The following is a 21,245-nucleotide window of genomic DNA, read 5'->3' on the forward strand; positions in this document are numbered from 1 at the left end:
GCTTCAGATTCTTTTATTGTGGACAAATAAACTTAGCGGAAACATTCCCAACTCTATCTCCAATGCTTCCATGCTTAAGATACTAGACTTGTCACAAAACTTATTCTCTGGCCCAATCCCTAAAATGCTTGGCAGCTTACAACACCTTGAAGTGCTTCAAATCTCTGACAATAATTTGATCACAGGATCTGCTACTGATCATGAGTGGAGCTTTCTTTCTTCTTTTACGAATTGTAAGAATTTGAAAACCATATCAGTTTCAGGAAATCCATTGAGTGGCATTCTTCCTACTTATATTGGGAACCTTTCAAAATCCCTTCAATACTTTTTTGCCGATGGGTGTAAGCTTCAAGGCATTATTCCTATTGAAATAGGTAACTTAACCAATATGTTGGTTTTAGAACTGCGAAATCTCCAAAGTCTAGGTCTTTCCTCTAATAAATTAGGAGGGCCCATCTCAGAAAGCCTTTGTGATTTGGAGAGATTATACAACTTATTTTTAAGGTTGAATAAGCTGCATGGATCCATACCCTCTTGTTTGGGTAATATTACTTCTTTGAGATATCTTCACATAGATTCCAATAAATTGAGTTCCACAATACCCTCAACTTTGTGGAATCTTAAAAATATCTTAGAAATAGATTTATCATCAAACCATCTTCACAATTCGCATGCTATTGATGTTGGAAATTTTAGGAGTCTACTGAGACTAAATTTATCAAGGAATCTTCTCATGGGCGATAACTTATCCACATTTGGGGGTCTTCACACTTTGGTTTCATTCGATTTATCAAATAATATACTACATGGTCATATCCCTGAATCATTTGATGGGTTGATTAGTTTGGAATTCTTGGATTTATCCAATAACAATCTCTCTGGAGTCATTCCCAAATCTTTGGAAAAGCTTTTATATCTAAAGTATTTTAATGTGTCTTTCAATAGACTTGAAGGGGAAATTCCCAGCGAAGGATGTTTTTCAAAATTTTCTAGCACATCATTCATGAAGAATTATGCACTTTGTGGTCCACCTAGATTGCTAGTCCCACCCTGCAAAAACGACATCCACAAAAACTCCCAAATGATTATATTGCATGCTTTTAGGTATGGTTTACCAACAATTGGTATTGTCGTCGTACTAATAGTCTTAACTATTATGTATAGAAGATGCCAAAGAAGGAGTACAACTCTACCAATTAAAGATGATTTGTTGTCTTTGAAAACACCGAGAAGAATTTCACATGCTGAACTTTCACGAGCAACTGGATTTGAGGATAGCAATATGCTTGGTTCAGGGAGTTTTGGATATGTATATAAAGGGAGGCTTTCAGATGGAATGGAAGTTGCAATAAAAGTTTTCAATTTGCAAACAGAGGGAGCATTTAGGAGTTTTGACATTGAATGTGATGCTATGCGTAATATAGTTCATCGTAATATTGTGAAGGTCATTACTTGCTGCTCAAGTGTTGACTTCAAAGCCTTGGTGCTTGATTACATGTCTAATGGAAACCTTGAGAAATGGTTACATTCTGAAAATTGTTTCCTTGATATCATACAAAGGGTCGACATAATGATAGATGTTGCGGTAGGTATAAAACACCTCCACAATGGACATCCAACAGCTATAACTCATTGCGACATAAAACCAAGCAATATTTTACTAGATGAAGACATGGTTGCACATGTTGGAGATTTTGGCATTGCCAAATTGTTGGGGGAAGGTGAAGTAATGAAGCAAACCATGACTCTTGCAACTATCGGGTATATGGCACCAGGTGAATTCTTTTTTATTTTTGTACGATTATTTTCCTAATATGCATTTTATATTTTTGTTTCATGTGGATGTGGATATATATTTGAATAAGCATTTTAAAAATAATTGAGGATGAATGATGTTCTAATTATACTTGAAATGCAGAATTTGGATCAGCAGAAATTGTTTCTATAAAATCTGACGTCTATGGTTATGGGATCGTCCTTATAGAAACTTTCACAAAGAAAAAGCCAACTGATAATGTTTTTGTTGAAGAAGAGAGTATAAGGCATTGGATGGAAAGTTCATTGCCTAAAGGAGCGATAGAAATTGCAGATATTGATTTATTAAGAAGAGAGGATGAGTACATTGTTGTTAAAGCAAATTGTATTTCATCTATCATGGAGTTGGCTTTGAATTGTTCAGCTGAGTTACCAGAAGAAAGAAAAGATATGAAAGATGTTGTGGTTGAGCTGAAGAAAATCAAACAAAGGTTGCTAAACAACATCCAACATTTTTAACAGAGATGGTGAGTAATTTTATCTTTAATTCAACATTTTTAATCCATTCTGGAATTTTAATCATATAAACTATTTTTTTCTTTTGCTCTCACGTAGTAGGCTCTCTTCAAAATTCAAACTTCTTTTGCAAAATCAAAATGGAAACCAATAAAATAAGCAACAAGCCTTCCCATGAATTACGGTTTATGGTAGCTTTTGGACATCAAGTTATTTTCTTTGTTAGATTGGATTTTCTTAGTTTCTTTTTCCATTTACTGTATAATTTTATTTTAATCTTTTGCCAAAGATTTTATTAGGGGCGAAGCCAGAAAATCATTTTAGGGGTGAAATTAAATTGTAATTTTACTATAATAAAAGGTAATTTCACTATTTTAATAGCCTATATTTTTATAATTTCTAAAGGATTAAATCAAAGTTTTATCATTTTGGGGTGCCAAAGTACAATTTTACCTTTATCATTTTAAAATTCTAAAATCTTAAAATTTTTAAATGGCTTAAATAGAATTTTTTTATTTTAAATGATATATAAGTTTTATCTGTTTTCAAGTATTTTCTTTCTCTTTATTTCCTTCTAAATTTTTCAATTTAGAGACAAGTATAACACAATGATCTTAATTGAGCTAGCTTGCCTCGTCAGGTAATTTGCTGCTTTCCATTTATTTAGAGTTATTTGGAGTGTTTTGTATTTAATATTGTCATAGTTGAAAGTATCATTCATAATCTAATCTAATTGTGTTTTTGGCTTGTGGCTGTTGATCAAGGAAAACTAAAGGAGGCCAATAAGAAGAACGAAACTCCACATCTTTACTATCACGTTCTACAAAACAAAGAGACTTTTTTCTTGATGAAATTTGTATTGGGCTATCAATGTTACGTGGATTATGTTGTTTTTCTAATGTAAGAGGGGGTTTTGCCAATATTGCATGCAAAATCAAAGTAATATTTGCAAATGCTGCTGTGGATTTGATTTGTCTTTACAGTATTTAGAGATTATTTTGTGAATTTTAAATTGCCTTTGGGCCTTTCAAAGAAATTCAGCAAGCCTACAAGTCATTTAATTACCTTTGGACCTCCCATGAAATTTTTATGTATGAAACATCCAATATATGGCTTGAATTTCATAATTATATTATATATATGAGTCATTTGTTTCTTTTTCACCCTTTCCACCAAAATAACCATTAACGTCATCAAAATCACCCGTATGATCCCAAAGGTTTCTTGGCTTCTCTAAAAATGTTTTTTTATCTTTTATATTTTGTTAATAAAAATATAAATTTATTTTAAACTTTCAAAAATTATAATTTAAACCTCTAAAATTAAAATTTTTATTCGTCAAACTTCCACAATTATGTCTCCATCTGCCTTAGCTATACAATTAGAAACTTTATAATATATTAGGAAAAATAATGATATGTTAGGAAAAATATATAAAAAAGGTGTAAATAATTTTAAAATATATTATTGTTAAAAATTTTAAATTTCATATAAAATTTCAAACATATTTTTATTTATTTTTAGAGAAAATATATCTTGTTGATTGTTTTAATGCTTACAATTTTGTAAATAGTTTAAAATATTTTATAAAGTATTTAATTTTAAAATTATATTTTTAAAAGGGAAATTCATTAATTGATTTAATGAATGAGATCATACAATTTGAAAAAGAAAAATAACAAACACCCATTATACGCGTTGAAGGACAAGCTCTATTAATATAACAAACTTTAGTTTCAGCATCAATAGAACATTATGGCACATTGGCAATTGACATTGTCACAACTCAAGTATAATATATCAGGAGTGATTGCAAGCATTTAAAATTCTTTTAAAAAGATAAATTTGAGGTTTGCATTGAGTTCTAGAGAAAAAAGTAGGTTTAAGACTCCGTTATGTGCAGGGAAGATTGTAATAACCCTACAACACCCAAAAGTAGTACTTGTTAATTACGCAATTGTCAAAAAATTCTAAATTTAAAAATGAAAAATCTAATGCTTAATTGTGAACCCTTAAAATAAAACACTAATTAATTCCTTAGTGAAATAATTTTTGGCATCTCTTGATATGCACGAAAATATTAAAATATTTTAAAAAAAAAAGCAAAACTCATAAATTCACTTGACTTAGAAAAAAATATATCTCCAAATCAATTTGACTAGTGGTTTGTTCACCGCCTTGGATGCTTGTGTCCAATGAAAGTATATTTTATAAATCAACTTATTATTAAACACTAAAAATTATCTGAAAGAATAGTTTTTTTATTAATTTTGTTTTAAGTCACCAAAATCTATGTTGAGTTGTAAATTTAATTAAATAAATCAAATTTAGTGACAAAATTAAATAAAATTTTAAGTTTACTTGCAAAGTTCAATCTCATATGAGTTAAATGGTAAATTTACTTATATTTTCAAAGTGTAATGACAAGTATCAATTAAAATATAGAGATAAATTTCAATATTTACTTATAATATAGTGGTAAATTTACACTTTAACTCCAGAATAATTGAAGTTCTTATCCCCATATCATCCACAGTTTGTGGAAGAGCTCGTCAATTACTGAAGTTTTACCCTAAAGACCCATTTGTGTTAATAAAGTCAACATTTACTGTTTAAAAAACATCATTTTTATTTAACAGAGTTAATATTTTTAAAGTTTTATGATTTTATAAATGAAATATTTCTACTAGAATTAAACTGCAATTGAAAAATATTTAAAATATTTTTATATAATAAATGTTAACTCTATTACATTTTGGATATATTTAATTAGAGTAACTAAAATAAAACATTTAATAATAAAAGGAGGAATTTGATGCACTAGATATCCCAAATACTTTTAACTTGTGAATTATAGGGACTAGTAGCATATTTTAAACAATTTATTATTCTAAAAATAAAAGAATATATAGTAATTAATAAAATATACTTTTAAGTTTTTTAATGGATTATGTGGAGTAATGTGAAGAAGATTTCATATAAAATTTCAAACATACTTTTATTGATTTTTTAGAGAAAATATATTTTGTAGATTGTTTTAAGGCTTACAATTTTTAAATAGTTTTAAATATTTTATAAAGTATTTAATTTTAAAATATATCTTTTAAAAGGAAATTCATTAATTCATATAATGAATAAGATCATACAATTTGAAGGAAAAAAATAACAAACACGTTGTATGCGTTGAAGGACAAGCTCTATCAATATAACAAAAACTTCAATTTCAGCATCAATAGATCATTATGGCACGTTGACGATTGGCTCTGTTACAACTCAAGCACAATATATTAGGAGTGATTGCAAGCATTTAATACAATAGAGGAGTTCGCGAGTGAGCCATCCACCTGAGTAGTTTGTTAAAACAAAAGGGGAGTTGTGTGTCTAGGTTCGTCAATCTTTTGGGATCGCAGGATAGTAGCAAACTAGTGGTTCGTAGGGCTAGCAATGAGCTGGGGTCGCGAGTAGGTCTCGAGCTGGTGCTTACCAGGTTGATGTGAGCTGCTAGGTTTCTTTGTGGGTGGGTTCGCAGGTGACCTAAACATGAATTTTTTTACTTCATTTTTTATGGTATGTTTAAAAAGGCATGCAATTAGGATTAATTTTAATATGATTTATTTTGAAAATGTGTGGTGTGCATCGAAACCATTTTTTTTTAAAAAGAGGGGTCGACTTTTCATTTAAAAACAAAAACTAAAACGGGAGTCGCCACCTATCAGTTTTATGAGGTGTGATCGGTCACCTTGTAATGATTTAATTTATTAAAATAACAATTTTGGTCTACGAGATTCAGAACAATGAGTTCAGGAGTCGATTACGTACAAGGAAGGATTAGCACCCTCGTAACGCCCAAAATTGGTACCTAATTGATTAATCAATGTCTTAATGTCGAAAGTTGAAAACTTGGAAAGAATTGAAAATACGATCCTTTTTTATTAATGTTATTTTTAGTTAAAATAGCTTGGATAAGTCAAAACGCGCGTTTAAGACTTTCTCGTCCCGAAGTAGCAAAATATTACATCCCGTAAGTTAGGACACAACACCTTGAACCTTTGAGAATGAGCTTGTCTTTTTTTATTTTAAATTTTGTTATTTTAATTTTAAAGGATAATCGGTTATTTGAGTTCAACGAGAGAATTGAAACCCCGTGAGTTAGGGCACAATTTCTCGAAGCTCAAAACACGAAATATTACCTTTATTCCCAAAAGTCTTTGAATAAATACACATGTAATATTTAAAACTATACATATTTATTTTTTTGGATTCTAGTGTAAAGAAAAATGTTTAAACACGGCTCATGACATGATTGGAGTAATAACAAAATGATGACACGAAAAAGATATAAGATAAATGAAAATTTGATTAAGGGTTGAAATTGTGCAAATAAATACATATGTTAAAAATTTGAAATAATACATAATATTAAATTTAATTATTTTAAAAGTAAAAAAATGAACAAATAGATAAAATAATATTAAATTTAAATGTTTAAAAAATGATAAATTGATAAGTCAAATATGAATAAGGTTTGAATTCAAATATTATATAAATAAACAAGGAAAGAATCAAACAAATATATAAATGTTAATGTTTTTATTATTATTAAATTATGGTATATAAAAAATGCAAACAAATAATGGTAATAAATAGATAATGAATCTAAACAAATTAGGTTCAAATTGAAATCAAAACAAAATTAAGGGCATAAATCATAATAAATTAAAATAGAAGTGGCAAATAGGGCCCCAACTGGAATGCGCGCAAAAGAAACAGGACTAACTGGGAAATTATCCCAGGTCCTCTAATCGCGCCATTCTGTAAAGGACCTGAATGAAATAAAAATAAAATTATGAGGGGAAATTTAAAATAGAAAAAAATGGGACCAAATCGCAATAGGCCATAAAAACGGAAGGGACCAGCGTGTAAATAACCCATTTTGCAAAAAAACACGCGGATCCTCTAACAGGGGCAGGTCAAAAATCAGGTTAGGCCAAAACGACGCCGTTTTGGAACCTATGCTCACTGGCCAAAACGACGTCGTTTGGCCTTGCTATATAAACAAAAAAAAATTTAAATCCTTCATTCTGCTTGAGTTTTTAAATGAAATTTTGAAATCCCTTCTTTTTCTCTTAAAGCCCTTCAAGTCCGGCCATGGTCCCGGTCGTCGGCCATCGTGCCGGACACCAGTCACCGGCGACGGCATCGCCGTCCACGGTGGCCAAAAAATCCAAAAAGGCCATTTTTGGCTCTTCTACTCCATGAGCCCAAAAAATTATCGATTTTCATTAGAATGGATAGACCTCAGCCATTTTCGGCGGTGAAAATATGAGAAAAAGGTAAGATTCGACTCCTTTCTTTTTTATTTTCCTTAAAAACTAGTAGAAATATCAGTAGAAAAGAAGAAAAATAAGTAAACAAAAGAACCACCTTTTTTTCAAATTTTGTTTCTGATTGCTCGTTTTTTGTATTGATTTTATGTCTGTAAAAAATACATTGATGAATCATGGCTTTTATAGCCAAAAAATACAACTCTTTTTGCTACTATTTTTTTCTCTGTGTCTGTTGTGCTTTTTTATCTTGTTTGCAGGTACTAGGCGCGTGGAGGATGGCGTGTGGCAGTGGTGGCGTGCGTGGGAGGAGCGGCGGTTGAAGGGCAAGCCTAGGGTTTCTTTTTTTCTGAAAAGATGTTTAGGCTTTGGGTTTGTTGGGCCACTAGGGTTTTTAATTTGTGTTTGTAATAATTTGGACTTGGACTCTTTTATTTTTTGGTTTTATTTATTTGGTTCTGGGCTTGGGCAAATTGGGCCTGCTATAGCTGCCCATCTTTGCTCGTTGTCGTGTAATGAGAACGGAGCAAAGACTTTTAAGAAAGACCAATTTTGTTTGGTCTTGTCGAATCTCGATCTCTTGGTGCTCATCTTCTTCAAGTAACCTTGTTCTAACCCACTGCCACTTCAGGGAGATGAGACTCGCAGTTTGAGTCTGCTTAACTGTAACTTTAGGGAGATAAGACTTGCTATGGTAGATTTTATCCGACCTATTGCAACCTCAGAGGTATAGGGTATAGGATTCATCGTTTTAATCCACTCCACTGCAATTTCAGGGAGATAGGATTAATGGCTTCAATCTACTCCACTGCAACTTCAGGGAGATAAGATTGCTATCTTCAACCTGTTTCACTGCAACTCTAGGGAGATAAGGTTTGTGGCTTTAATCTACTCCACTGCAACTTTAAGGAGATAAGATTTGTAGCATGTCTTCAATCTTCTCCACTACAACTTCAGGGAGATAAGATTGGTTATTTTTAACTTGTTCCACTGCAACTTCAGGGAGATAAGGTTTGTGGCTTTAATCTGCTCCACTACAACTTCAGGGAGATAAGGTTTGTGGCTTTAATCTGCTCCACTGCAACTTCAGGGAGATAAGGTTTGTGGCTTTAATCTGCTCCACTGCAACTTCAGAGAGATAAGATTTGTAGCCTATCTTCAATATGCTCCACTGCAACTTTAAAGAGATAAGATTGGCTTATTTTTAACCTGTTCCACTGCAACTTCAAGGAGATAAAATATGATCTGCTCTACTGCAACTTCATATAGATAAGTTCTGCAATTTATAGCTTCAATCCGTTCCACTACAACTTCAGGGAAATAAGATTCGCTATCTTCAGTCTGCTCCACTACAACTTCAAGGAGATAAGGTTTGCTATGATCTGCTCTACTGCAATTTTAGAGAGATAAGATCTGTAATTTATAACTTCAATTCGTTCCACTACAACTTCAGGGAAATAAGATTCTCTATCTTCAGTCTACTCCACTACAACTTCAGGGAGATAAGACTAGTAACTTCAACCCGTTCCATTGCAACTTCAGGGAGATAAGGTTTAATATGATCTTCAATCCATCCCATTGCAACTTCAGGGGTATAGGATTAGCGGCTTCATTAACCTGTTACACCATTCTTTGGGTGACATGACTTGTAGAGTCCATTTCACGGGCCTATTTATGCCAAGTGATTAGGATGTCATAATCAGAATGAATCAAATACTCCTAAATAATATTTGCATGGATACAGAATGTCATTTTTTTTCTTTTTCTTTTTTTGAGAATGATCTCCTTTTAATGCTTGGGTTGACATTGCTCGTTCTTCATCAAGGTTTTATCACTGACGTATACGCTACCTTCTTACTCAGCTGGTATTTTTTATAGAAAACTCAAAGAAATAGCCATAATTTAGGCTATTCTTTCTCAAATGTTTCCAACCCTTAGGTTTGGTTAGTTCTAAATAATAGTTCTATTTCAGGTCCTCGTACTATTTAGAAGCATTTGGAGTAATATTCAGAACTCCTTTTCCTTAAGTATTGTTAGTCCATTAATCATTATTTTAATGAAAAATGCTTGAAAAAGATTATCACAATAGACAAGATGAAATTTTATTGAGAGCAAAGCTCGAAATGAATAAATTAATCAAGATATCAAATTTTGCTAAGATATGAAATGAATAAGATGAAAATAGGTGCCCCAGATATCGTAGCATAAGCTTTGTCGAAACCACTTTCATTTGAAAACGGGGATCGACTTTTAAAAATGAAAATGGAGTTGCCACCAATCTTTTATCAAGGTGTGATCAGATCACCTTGAGATTTTAATAAAACATTTTGATTTATTAAAATAACGATTTTTGTCTACGAAATTTGACAAAATAGGTTCGGGAGTCGGTTACACACGAGGAAGGGTTAGCACCCTCGTAATGCCCAAAATTGGTACCGAATTGATTGATTAACATCTTAGTGTTGAAAATTTGAAAAGATTTTAAAATACGATCCTTTGAAAAGAACATTTGAATAAACTGCAATGGATGATAAGACACTCTTATTTTGAAGGAATAAATTGTCACACTTAGTGAGTTAGGGTGCAACAGTTTAATCTTCAAAATTAAGTTTATCTTTTAACTTTTGAAACTTATGCATTTTGAGAAGAATATTTGGTTATTTGGGTTAAACAAAAAAATCAGAATTCAGTAAGTTAGGGTTCAATTTCTCGAAATTCCCAAACACCAAATATTGCTTTTATTTAGAAAAATCTTCATCTCGAGAAAAAAACATGTTATATCCAATGCGTTAGGACACACATATCGAATTTCCGAGAATGAGCTTTTTATTTATGTGTTTTGATTAAAGAATATTCCCGGTTATTTAGATTTAATGAGGAAATTGGAACCCAATACATTAGGGTTCAATTCTTTCGAAGACCCCAAATTTTGAGTATTGTATTATCCTGAAAGCTTTTGAGTAAAACGATTTTAATATTTAAATAGAATATAATCTTTTTGACGAATAAAATGCAATGGGATGACAATGTACATTGCGAAAGAAAAATTCGTAAGCTAAATATAAGCTAATGAGCAATGAAGAATCAATAAAATACAAATAAACAATACAACATATATAAGGGCAACCATCTCATATTATACATTATGCAAATACTAACATTCATTTTAAAAGCTACTAAAACTTAAAAGCAAGCAAATTAACACAAACGCAAATCCAATTTATAAGTTTTGAAATAACTAAAAATGGCATGAAAGAAAGAAAATAGTAAATCAATAAAGTATACATACGAAATCTTTAAAATAAATAATATATACAAAAATTTACATATAGCATAAATTATATATAAAATAAATAAATTGTATATATACAAAATAATATTCTATTAAATATCTTTATATAAAAATACAAAAAATATATATAAAAAATATATAAAAATAATATTCGTAATCCAATGTATAAGTATGGAATGCCTTGTAATTCCTGCATGGTAGTCCCACTGTGCATTCGTGTCGTACCATTTATGGAGGTTGTAAATTTTGAGTAGAAAGGGGCAATGACATGTGCATTAAATAGGCTCTAATATAGCTCGCTATATGACATCGGTATAGGCGTGAACTGAGGCCTTTCTGTATATGTCTTCGTGCAAGATTCTCGCTTTAAAGGGCTCGGATGGCTAGTGGTTTCTATCTTTGGCCGGCCCACAGTGATTAGTTTTGAGTGACCCTTGTTATATCTGTCTGAATTATCCCCCTTATTCCCATTCTTCCTTGAGGCCTTTATAGTATCTCGGTACTCTACACTCGCTTGTTTTATTTCTGCTGGACTATCCAGAGCAACAGGATTAGCTAAATTGTTCCTCAGATTGGATCTTGGGCCTGTCAGGCAATTCACTGGTGTTGATGTACCAGTCTGATATTGTTGGGATCTGATATTAAGGAGTGCCCCTTGTGGATGCTCATCTGGCTGGACCTGGACACCTATCGGGGTAAAACCTAAGGAATAGGCAAGATCCTCATTACCAACCCCAAAGTGGACGACTGAGTCCTTCCCTCTTTCTAACTCTCCAGCTAGCAACCGGGTTAACTGGCTCATCATATTTCTTTGAAATTCTAGCATCTGATCTTTCATATCCTGTTGAAATTTGGTCAATTGCTCTAGCATTTGTATTTGCATATGCTCTAATCTCTCCAACCTTTGGTCCATTTCTCTAGTCTGTGCCTGGGTACCGTAAGGGTGTTGGTTTTCCAAATTAACTGAAATAATTTTAATCAATTAGACTCTTTTAGTGGATTTTAATGCATATGATATCATGTAATGCAAATGCATGAAATGAATGCCTAAAGAGATGTTGATTCTGATTCAATTACATTTAGAAAACTTTACTAGAAAACAAACTTTTTTACATAAAACGGATGCATGTACGGCCCCGCCTTCATACTCCAAAAGACAACATCGATCTTTCTTCATCTGGATGTTAAGATAAATCTCGCGAATTTCCAATGGATGCCGCTACTAACTCCTTTTTCTTGATCATGGTCGCAATCCATCGTTTGCCTATCCTCGTAATGCTCATCAGCTTCTTTAAGGAAGTTAAAATGTCGAAGGCTCTTGGATAATCAGCTTGAAACCTCAGGCCACGAAGTAAAGTCATGTATTCCTCCATCACTCTTCTTGTGTTTCTCGGAATATATTCAGGCAACCGTATTATCTTCCACTTTATCAAAAAATTCGATTTCCATGACAAGCTCTCTAATTTAGTAATCAAACTTGAATCAACACCTCTTTTCTAAGATGCAAATGTAATGCAATCATAATAAAAACAAAACAAAAACCAGTTAGTACAAAGTAAAAGTAAACAAGAGAATAAATAGAGTACCTACTCGGGTGACCTCTAGGGGTTTGGCATAGTTCTATCTAGGGCAAGTTCCTAAGGTTCACTATATGTGGTTTGGCTTCTAGGGCAAAGGTACCCGAACCAGCAGATTCCTCGATCCTCACCCATTATAGGCTCATGCGGACCGAGTTCGGTTCAAGGGAATACATTTCCCTATGGCTGCACAGAGATGAAAATCTCATGAAGACATAGGTACGAATGTATCCTGAAAGTGATCCGCTATCCTGCACGGAGGTGAAAACCTCACGAAGGACTAGTTTCTCACTCCCACTTAAAAGGTAAGACTAAGCATTCTTGATGCAACATGATGCCAAGATATAAAACTCAATTTACAGCAATCATACCACAAATAAATGTAATTAGGATCGTAATTTTTCAAATCAAAATTTCAATTTTCAACAATAAGACAAAAAACAATCAATTTTACGGCTTGACTCTCAAGTTTCCCAAGTGGAGTCGCTAAGCTATCAAAACCACTTTTATTTGAAAATGGGGATCGACTTTTAAAAATGAACATGGAGTCACCACCAATCTTTTTTCGAGGTGTGATCGGATCACCTTGAGATTTTAATAAAACAGTTTGATTTATTACAATAACAATTTTGGTCTATGAAATTTGAGAAAATAGGTTTGGGAGTCGGTTAAGCACGAGGAAGGGTTAGCAACCTTGTAACGCCCAAAATTGGTATCGAATTGATTGATTAACATCTTAGTGTTGAAAATTTGAAAATATTTTAAAATACTATCCTTTGAAAGGAAAATTTGAATAAGCTGCAATGGATGATAAGACACTCTTATTTTGAAGGAATAAATTGTCACACTCAGTGAGTTAGGGTGCAACAGTTTAATCTTCAAAATTAAGTTTATCTTTTAACTTTTGAAACTTATGCATTTTGAGAAGAATATTTGGTTATTTGGGTTAAACGAAAAAATCAGAATCCAGTAAGTTAGGGTTCAATTTCTCAAAATTCCCAAACACTAAATATTGCTTTTATTTAGAAAAATCCTCATCTCGAGAAAACAACATGTTATATCCAATGCATTAGGACACACGTATCGAATTCCCGAGAATGAGCTTTTTATTTATGTGTTTTGATTAAAGAATATTTCCGGTTATTTAGATTCAACGAGAAAAATTGGAACCCAATACGTTAGGGTTCAATTCTTTCGAAGACCCCAAATTTTGAGTATTGTATTATCCTGAAAGCTTTTGAGTAAAACAATTTTAATATTTAAATAGAATATAATCTTTTTGATGAATAAAACGCAATGGGATGGCAATGTACATTGCGAAAGAAAAATTCGTAAGCTAAATATAAGCTAATGAGCAACGAAAAATCAATAAAATACAAATAAACAATACAACATATATAAGGGCAACCATCTCATATTATACATTATGCAAATACTAGCATTCATTTTAAAAGCTAGTAAATCCTATAAAGCAAGCAAATTAACACAAATGCAAATCCAATGTATAAGTTTTGAAATAACTAAAAATGGCATGAAAGAAAGAAAATAGTAAATCAATAAAGTATACATACAAAATCTTTAAAATAAATAATATATACAAAAGTTTACATATAGCATAAATTATATATAAAATAAATAAATTGTATATATACAAAATAATATTCTATAAAATATCTTTATATAAAAATACAAAAAATATAAAAATGAATTAAGAGAAATATAAAAAATCAAGAAAATATCCATAAATATCAAATTTGCATAAAAGAAAATAAAAACAATTAACTTAAGTAATGATACACAATAAATTTAAAATAACAATGTATAATGAATTTTAAAACAACAATACATAATAAATCTAAAATGATATGTAATAAATTTATACTATTAATAATAATACATTATAAATTTAAAAAATCTAAAATTTGAAAAAAACTTCAAACAATAATACACATAAAACGTAAAATAATATAAGATAAAAATATTGAGTTTAGTCATTATATAATATTAGATTAAAAAAATTAATGTATAAAAAATAATGTAATATTAAATAATTAAATAAATTAAATGAAATCAAGCACATTAAGATAGTAGGGATTAAATTAAACTAAAAGTAGAATGAAAAGAAAAAAAAGAAAATACAATAAAGCAGAGGGGCCGAATGCAATGCGCGACTAACTTCGGGGACCAAGTGGGAAATAATTCCCATCCCAGCAAAACGCTGTGTACAACTTGGGTCAAAATGAAACAAAAGCAAAATATGGGGGAAAATTGAAAGGAATGAAAAAATTGATTTAAATACATTAGAAAAGAGGTGGACCAATCGCGCAAATTTCCTACGCGCTATAAAACACACAGATCTGGAACCGGATCGGGTTAATGTGCGGGTTGATGGCAGCTGAATGGCGTCGTTTTAGGGCCACTGAAATAGGCCCTAAACGACGACGTTTCTTTCGTCACATATTAGGTAAACTGAGACCTAAAATTAGCAGCCATTCATTATTCACAAATCAACCCTAATAAAAAACTAATCTCCTCCCCTCTGTGCGCCGTTTCATGCCTTTAACTTCCATCCAACTCCGATTGCGACGGAGTAGAAGGAAGATCGGCCACCAGGTAAGCTCATCCTTCTTTTATTCATCTTTCCTTTCATTTTAGCACATGAATAATGAAAAAAGGAAAAAAAATAAAAAAAAACTGAAATCACCTTCGAATCTCTGCTATATGCTCATTCTTTTTTTATTGATTTTTTTCAAAAATCGGATCCGTTTTAAAACGTCTTGAATGGCTTTATATAGCCAAAAAAATAGAAAAATTATTTAATATTTTCTATTTTCTCTGTTATTCTAGTTTCCTCTATTTTTATTTTTTTCTTGCTATTTGTTTCTGTTCGTTTTGGGGTTGTTGCAGGTATAGGCTGGAGAAGGCGCGCGTGAATCTAGTGCGACATACGTGAGAGGAGTCAAAGGCGCACATATATTGCGTGAGGGAGATGCGGTGCCTAGACTGTTCCAGAAACTGCTAGGGTTTCAGCTTTGATTTGGGCTGGTGTTGGGTTATTTGGGTTTGGGTTTGGGTTTGGGTAACTGATTTTGGGCTTATAACTTATTGGGCTTAATGTATCTAGGTAATTTAGGTTAGGTTAGCTGGGTTGGATTTTATTGGGCTAATGTTTCTGTGTTTTTTTTTACTTTTGGACTGTTATTTTATTTTATTTGGTTTTTATTTTTTGTTTATTTAATCTGCATGGGCCCGGGCGAAAATTGGGTATTATAAGCTTCTTTATACAAAACTTCTTGAGGACCCTTTGAACTTGATACGTGCTTAGAAGTCCTAGAAGACTTTGTTGATGCCCCAAGATGTAGCATCCCTCCTTTTCGTTAATTCGGAGAGGACAAGACTACCACATGCCTTAACTTTGATCAAAATTTAAACCGCCCTTTTTTGGGTTTTCAACTCAAAATCCCTTTAGTCTCAAGGTACCTTTTGCGGGTTTTCACCTTGGCCTTTCTTTTTTTTAATTTTTCTTTTCTTTTCTATTTTTTTATTAATTTTCATGAAATATTTTTGATTGAATCTGAACTCATAGGATTAGACAATCCCTTGTTATCATTCCTGGTCAAAATCAATGCTTTTCCAGATAAGGTCTTCCAGATAAGGTCTTTCCCGATTTGGCATCTGCTTTCTTCTAAAGTCCTTTTGTATGAGAAGGATCTTCTTCGATACCAGGTCACCCTCATGGAATTTTTTGGGGCGAACCTTTTTGGTGAGCTTGTATCATTTGTTTTTGGTACATTTGACCATGACAGATAACTTTGAACCTTGCTCTTTAGTCGGGATTGGATCCAAAAAAACTCCAAGAGAAGGAATCTCAAATTCAATGGGCAAAACCACGATAAGCCAAAGAGAAAGGCATTGCCCCGGTAGAGGTTTTTTTGCCCTCACTACACCATTCATTTTAGGGTGATATGATGTTAATCTTGAACAGACTGCAAACTTCTATTATCGCCCTGTTGTTAGTGCATTGTCAGATGTGATCCTTTTTGGCATTCCATACCGACATATGATTTTTTTGAGAATTTGCTGACTGTCGACTTTTTGACATTAGCATATGAAGCAGCTTGCACCCAGTTAGTGAAGTAATCGACAACCATAAAGATGAATTGATGACTGCCAGAAGCTTTTGGCAAGATCAACTCAATGACATCCATGCCCTATATAGAGAAAGGCCATGGATTCTATTGATTCTTTATAAGGTAGGATCTGTTTCTCATCTTGTTCTACCATCCTTAACAAATTAGGAGATAAGTTATAGTCCCGGTTATCTTCAAAGTCCTGTGGTTCCTCTGGACACATATTTTGCTCAAAAGGAGGTTCTGAGTCAATAGCAGAGTCACTCATATCATAGATATCTGGAGACCTGTTATAGGGATGAAGGAAGATCCAAAGAACAAAAGAATCTGAGAATATTTATTTATATGGTATGATTATGAATGAAATGGAAACAATAAAAGAATATTTGCTCGAAGTGATAAACAAGGATGCATTTTATTGAAATAAAGATGTTGGACATAAGCCTATCTCACAAAAGGATTCTTATTTCTCCTAGGCTTAGAGCAAGTGTGTTTTGGACATTACTCCGAATTAGGTCTAAAAAATCCAGGGATCTCTTCCTCAGTCCCTTTAGTCAAAACACTCCCAGGTGTGTAAAGGCAAATGCCTGATAAATTCTCTTCCCCAGCTCCCTTTTTGGATACGGCGTCAATGTTTAGATTCCCTAACATTCCTTCCAGGCCTTTGACTTCTTAAAGGAATTCCAACTCTTTATTATCCATTAGGCTCTGCACCAAAACTTTGAATTTAGCGCACTCTTGGATTTCATGGCCCTCTTCAGCGTGAAACTCACAGTAGCTCCTCATCTCTTTTGGTATCTCCTCTAAATTCTGAATTATTAATTCCATGTCTATCATTTGTTTCAAAACCCATTTCAGTGGGTTTTTACTTCTGCAACGTTGGTTTTGGTTCTCTTTCCTCCATTCTCAATTATTGCGTTTACCCTTGGGTCTTGACGACTAGGTAACGAATTTCCTGTCAAATTAGGTCATGATGGATCGTCAAACTTCACGATGCCCATCTTAATAAACCTTTCAACTAACTTTTTAAATGTAGTGCAGTTTTCAATTGAGTGTCCTATTATTCCCGCGTGGTATTCTCGTTGAGCATTTGCGTCATACCATTTCGAAAATAGAGGTTGTATGGGTTTCATATAGAATAGGGATACCACATGTGCATCAAATAGATTCCGATACAGCTCCCTATATGTCATTGGGATGGGTGTAAACTGGAGTCTTTCAGTGCTTTGCCTCGAGTTAGACTCTTGCCTGAAGAGGGCTTGATAGTTAGTAGTCACGGCCCTCGGCTCACCTACAATGACCGATTTGGAATACCCTTTTCTTACATTATTCGCTTCATTTTCATTTTTTTCGGGGTTGATCTTTTGGCGCTTTCTCCCGCGTCTATCTTTCCACTCCTCATCGCGTTTTCAATAAACTCGCCAGACATTACTATATCTGAGAAGCTCATGGTAGCCCTTCCCAACATATGGTTAATGAATGGGGCTTTCAGAGTGTTGATGAGAAGCATCGTGGTTTCTTTCTCCAGAAAAGGTGGCTAGACTTATGTCGCTACCTCTCTCCATCTTTGGGCATATTGCCTGAAGCTCTCACTTTGGTTCTTTTCCATATTCTGCAGTGTAATTCTGTCAGGTGTCATGTCTGTTACATGGCTGTATTACTTCATGAAAGTTTGTGCCAAGTCCTTCCATGAGTGGATGTTAGCACGGCTCAGTTGGTTGTACCATTTGGCAGTAGGCCCAATCAAACTATCTTGGAAGTAATGAATTAACAATTGATCATTATTAACGTATCCTGTCATTCTTCGGCAGAACATCGTGATGTGAGCTTTAGGACAACTAGTCTCATTATACTTTTTAAATTTTGAAGTCTTGAATTTTGGTGGGAGTACTAGATCTGGAACAAAACTCAGATCCTTGGCGTCAACCCTATAATGGTAATCATCATTTTTCATTGCTCTGAGTTTTTCTTCTAACCACCTATACCGATCTTCAAGTTTTTTTGGCAGTTCCACCTTTGCTTTTTTTTATTTCTACCATTTCGTCTAAATTAGGAACTACAGGATTGGTTGGATTGTCCCCCAGATTGGAACCTAAGCCTGTTGGGTAGTTCACTGGTGCCGAGGTACCGGTTTGATATTGTTGGGGTCTAATAGTAACGGGTGCCCTTTGTAGACGCGCGTCTAGTTGGGCCTGGACACTTATCGGGGTAAAACTTGAGGGATAGGCAAGGTCTTCATTATCATCCCCAATGTTGACCACTTAGCTTTTCCCTTTTTTAAGCCCTCCGGCTAGTAACTGCGTTAATTGGCTCATCATGCTTCTTTGAGATTCTAGTATCTGATCCCTCATCTCCTGTTGTACTTTCGTTAATTGTTCTTGTAGTTGCGCTTGCAACTGATCTTGCATACCTTTTTGCATTTGTTCTAATCTTTCTAATCTTTGATCCATTTCTTTGGTTTTGCAGCGGATACCGTAGCGATATTTAGTTGGTGGATTTTCGTTAGTTTCCAGGGTAACTGTAACAATTTTGATTAATTAGTATCCTTTTGTGAAATTTTGCATGCAATGAAATGTAATGCAGATGAATGGAATGAATACGACGTTAAGTCTGATTCAATTATGTTAGAACAACTTTACTAGAAAACAATTCTCTTTACATAAAGCGAATATATATACAGCTTTGCCCTCATACTCTAGGCGAAGACATCGATCCTTTTCTTCATCCGGATGTTAAGATAAATATCATGAATTTTCCAATAGGTGCCTCTACTAGCTCCTTTTTGCTTGAGCCAGGCTACGACTCACTGCTCACTTATCCTCGTAATTCTCGTTAGATTCTTTAAAAAGGGTCAAGACGTTGACGACTTTTGAATAAGCTTTGTCAACTTGAATCCTCGGGCAATGAAGCAAAGTCGTGTACTCCTCTATTAGACTATCACCCTTCTCTTGTTGTGTTTTCTCGGAATATATTCAGACAGCCGTATTAGAGGTGGATAATGTTCAGGCATATTCAAATGATAAATCCTCCAAATGTATGACTTCGAGTATGTATATGAAGGCGAAGCAACACTTTTGACTTGATCTTTAATGGTTTCTTTAATAAGCTCCTTGAGTTGATCTAAAGAAACACTTTAAAGTCCTTCAACAATTTTGATTCCAACAACTTTGTGAAGAGGATGTTGAGTTTCGCTGGAAAAGGTTTGGTTACTTCCACTAAGATGTTCAGTTTGATCATCCATTCCTTTTATGCTTGTAGTAAGACTCTCCATCGTTTTTGCTAGAGATCTACTTATTCTTCTAAGAATGTAGTGTCAGTTGTCATGACATTCATCACTCTGAAATTTGGTTCTGGGGAGATGTTGGAATATAATTTTCACTTGATTGACTCTGTTTTCTCCTTAATGATAACTGGCGGGCTACACTTGATCCATGAGTAGAAACTTCTTTTAATTCATGAGTTGGGCGAAGAAGCATCATAGAGTGGATTGTAATTTACCGTTAAAGAAGTCTGTTCAAATAACTCTTAAAGAGCTTTTGTCTTTTGTTTAATTCCATAAGGATAAGCAAGAACATTGGTGTTTGATGATGAAGTGGAACGAGTTGTAGGATTAGCTTAAGCAGGCTTGTGAGCTGGTTTACAAATGATTATCTTCTTTGGGTTTAATGCAACTTTGAACTTTAACTTTTTGAGAGAATATATAAAAGTCAAAGAATGTCCCACCAAGTGTATTAGAAATTTGTACATACAAAATTTGAGTTGAAAATTGACTTGAAAATTTGGCGTATAATTTTATTTATAACATCGAAAAAAGTACAATCTCATATTTTCTTTACAAAGAAAATTCCTTTATTTTTTTTCTCCAAGATTGAGCTTCGATCCATGCGTCATCCAAACTTGATCTACTTAGGGTAGAATATTTTTTTCTATGAAATAAATATTATTTGTGTTTTACTAATTCAACCAGGATTCTCGTGTCTCTCCCTATAAATCGATAGTACCGATAGAGCTATTAAAACAAGACATAAGTTTCACATATTGTTATTCTGCTAGAGAGTAGTGAGAAGATATTTTCAAAAAATAAATTTTATTTTTCTAGGAATTACAATTCTATTGGTTTCTATTGAGAGAGAATTACTTTTCTATTGAAAATAATAATTATGGTTTTGTGTTTAATTTGTGATTGTTCGAACCCACACTCGAAGCAATTTGTAGTATGAGAATAGAGGAGAAGGTCTAGGATCCATCATGCGTAGGGAAGGTTATAGCATTCCTACAACGCTCAAAATTTGTACCTTATTAATTATGCAATTGTCAGAAAAATTTAAAATTAAAAAAATTGGAAATCTAATGTTTAATTGTGATCTCTTAAAATAAATTACTTGTTTTAAAAATAAATTACTTGGCCGAGCCAACTCAACCTATATCATCTGTTTCTATTGAGTTTTGCTCGACCCTACCCTAAAGACTGTCAATGTTGTTAAAATTGAAATGTTTAACTTGTTGGAGAAGACTAACTGTAGAAAAGTGAGTCAATTATGCTAATGTGATATATAACTCCAAAAACCATCTTAAAGTTGATTGCATACCAACAAATTTAATGTCGACGTTTTTATTTTTTAGTTTTTGGTGTAAGACGTTTTTGTTGTTT

General features: G+C 33.1%; 2 protein-coding genes across 2 annotated transcripts in view; both read left to right on the top strand.

The window, feature by feature from the left end:
* Positions 1-21,245, top strand: part of LOC105766326 (receptor kinase-like protein Xa21) — a 161,521-nt gene that overhangs the window by 128,646 nt on the left and 11,630 nt on the right. The window lies entirely within an intron of this gene.
* Positions 1,111-21,245, top strand: part of LOC128040944 (receptor kinase-like protein Xa21) — a 31,765-nt gene continuing 11,630 nt past the window's right edge. Inside the window, exons 1-2 of the mRNA XM_052629991.1 lie at positions 1,111-1,775; positions 2,135-2,282. Of these exons, the coding sequence (XP_052485951.1) occupies positions 1,157-1,775; positions 2,135-2,274 (759 nt within the window). The 5' untranslated portion in view covers positions 1,111-1,156 and the 3' untranslated portion in view covers positions 2,275-2,282. The remainder of the gene's footprint in view (positions 1,776-2,134; positions 2,283-21,245) is intronic.

This window comes from Gossypium raimondii, chromosome 5 (genome assembly GCF_025698545.1).
Source record: "Gossypium raimondii isolate GPD5lz chromosome 5, ASM2569854v1, whole genome shotgun sequence".
NCBI lineage: Eukaryota > Viridiplantae > Streptophyta > Magnoliopsida > Malvales > Malvaceae > Gossypium > Gossypium raimondii.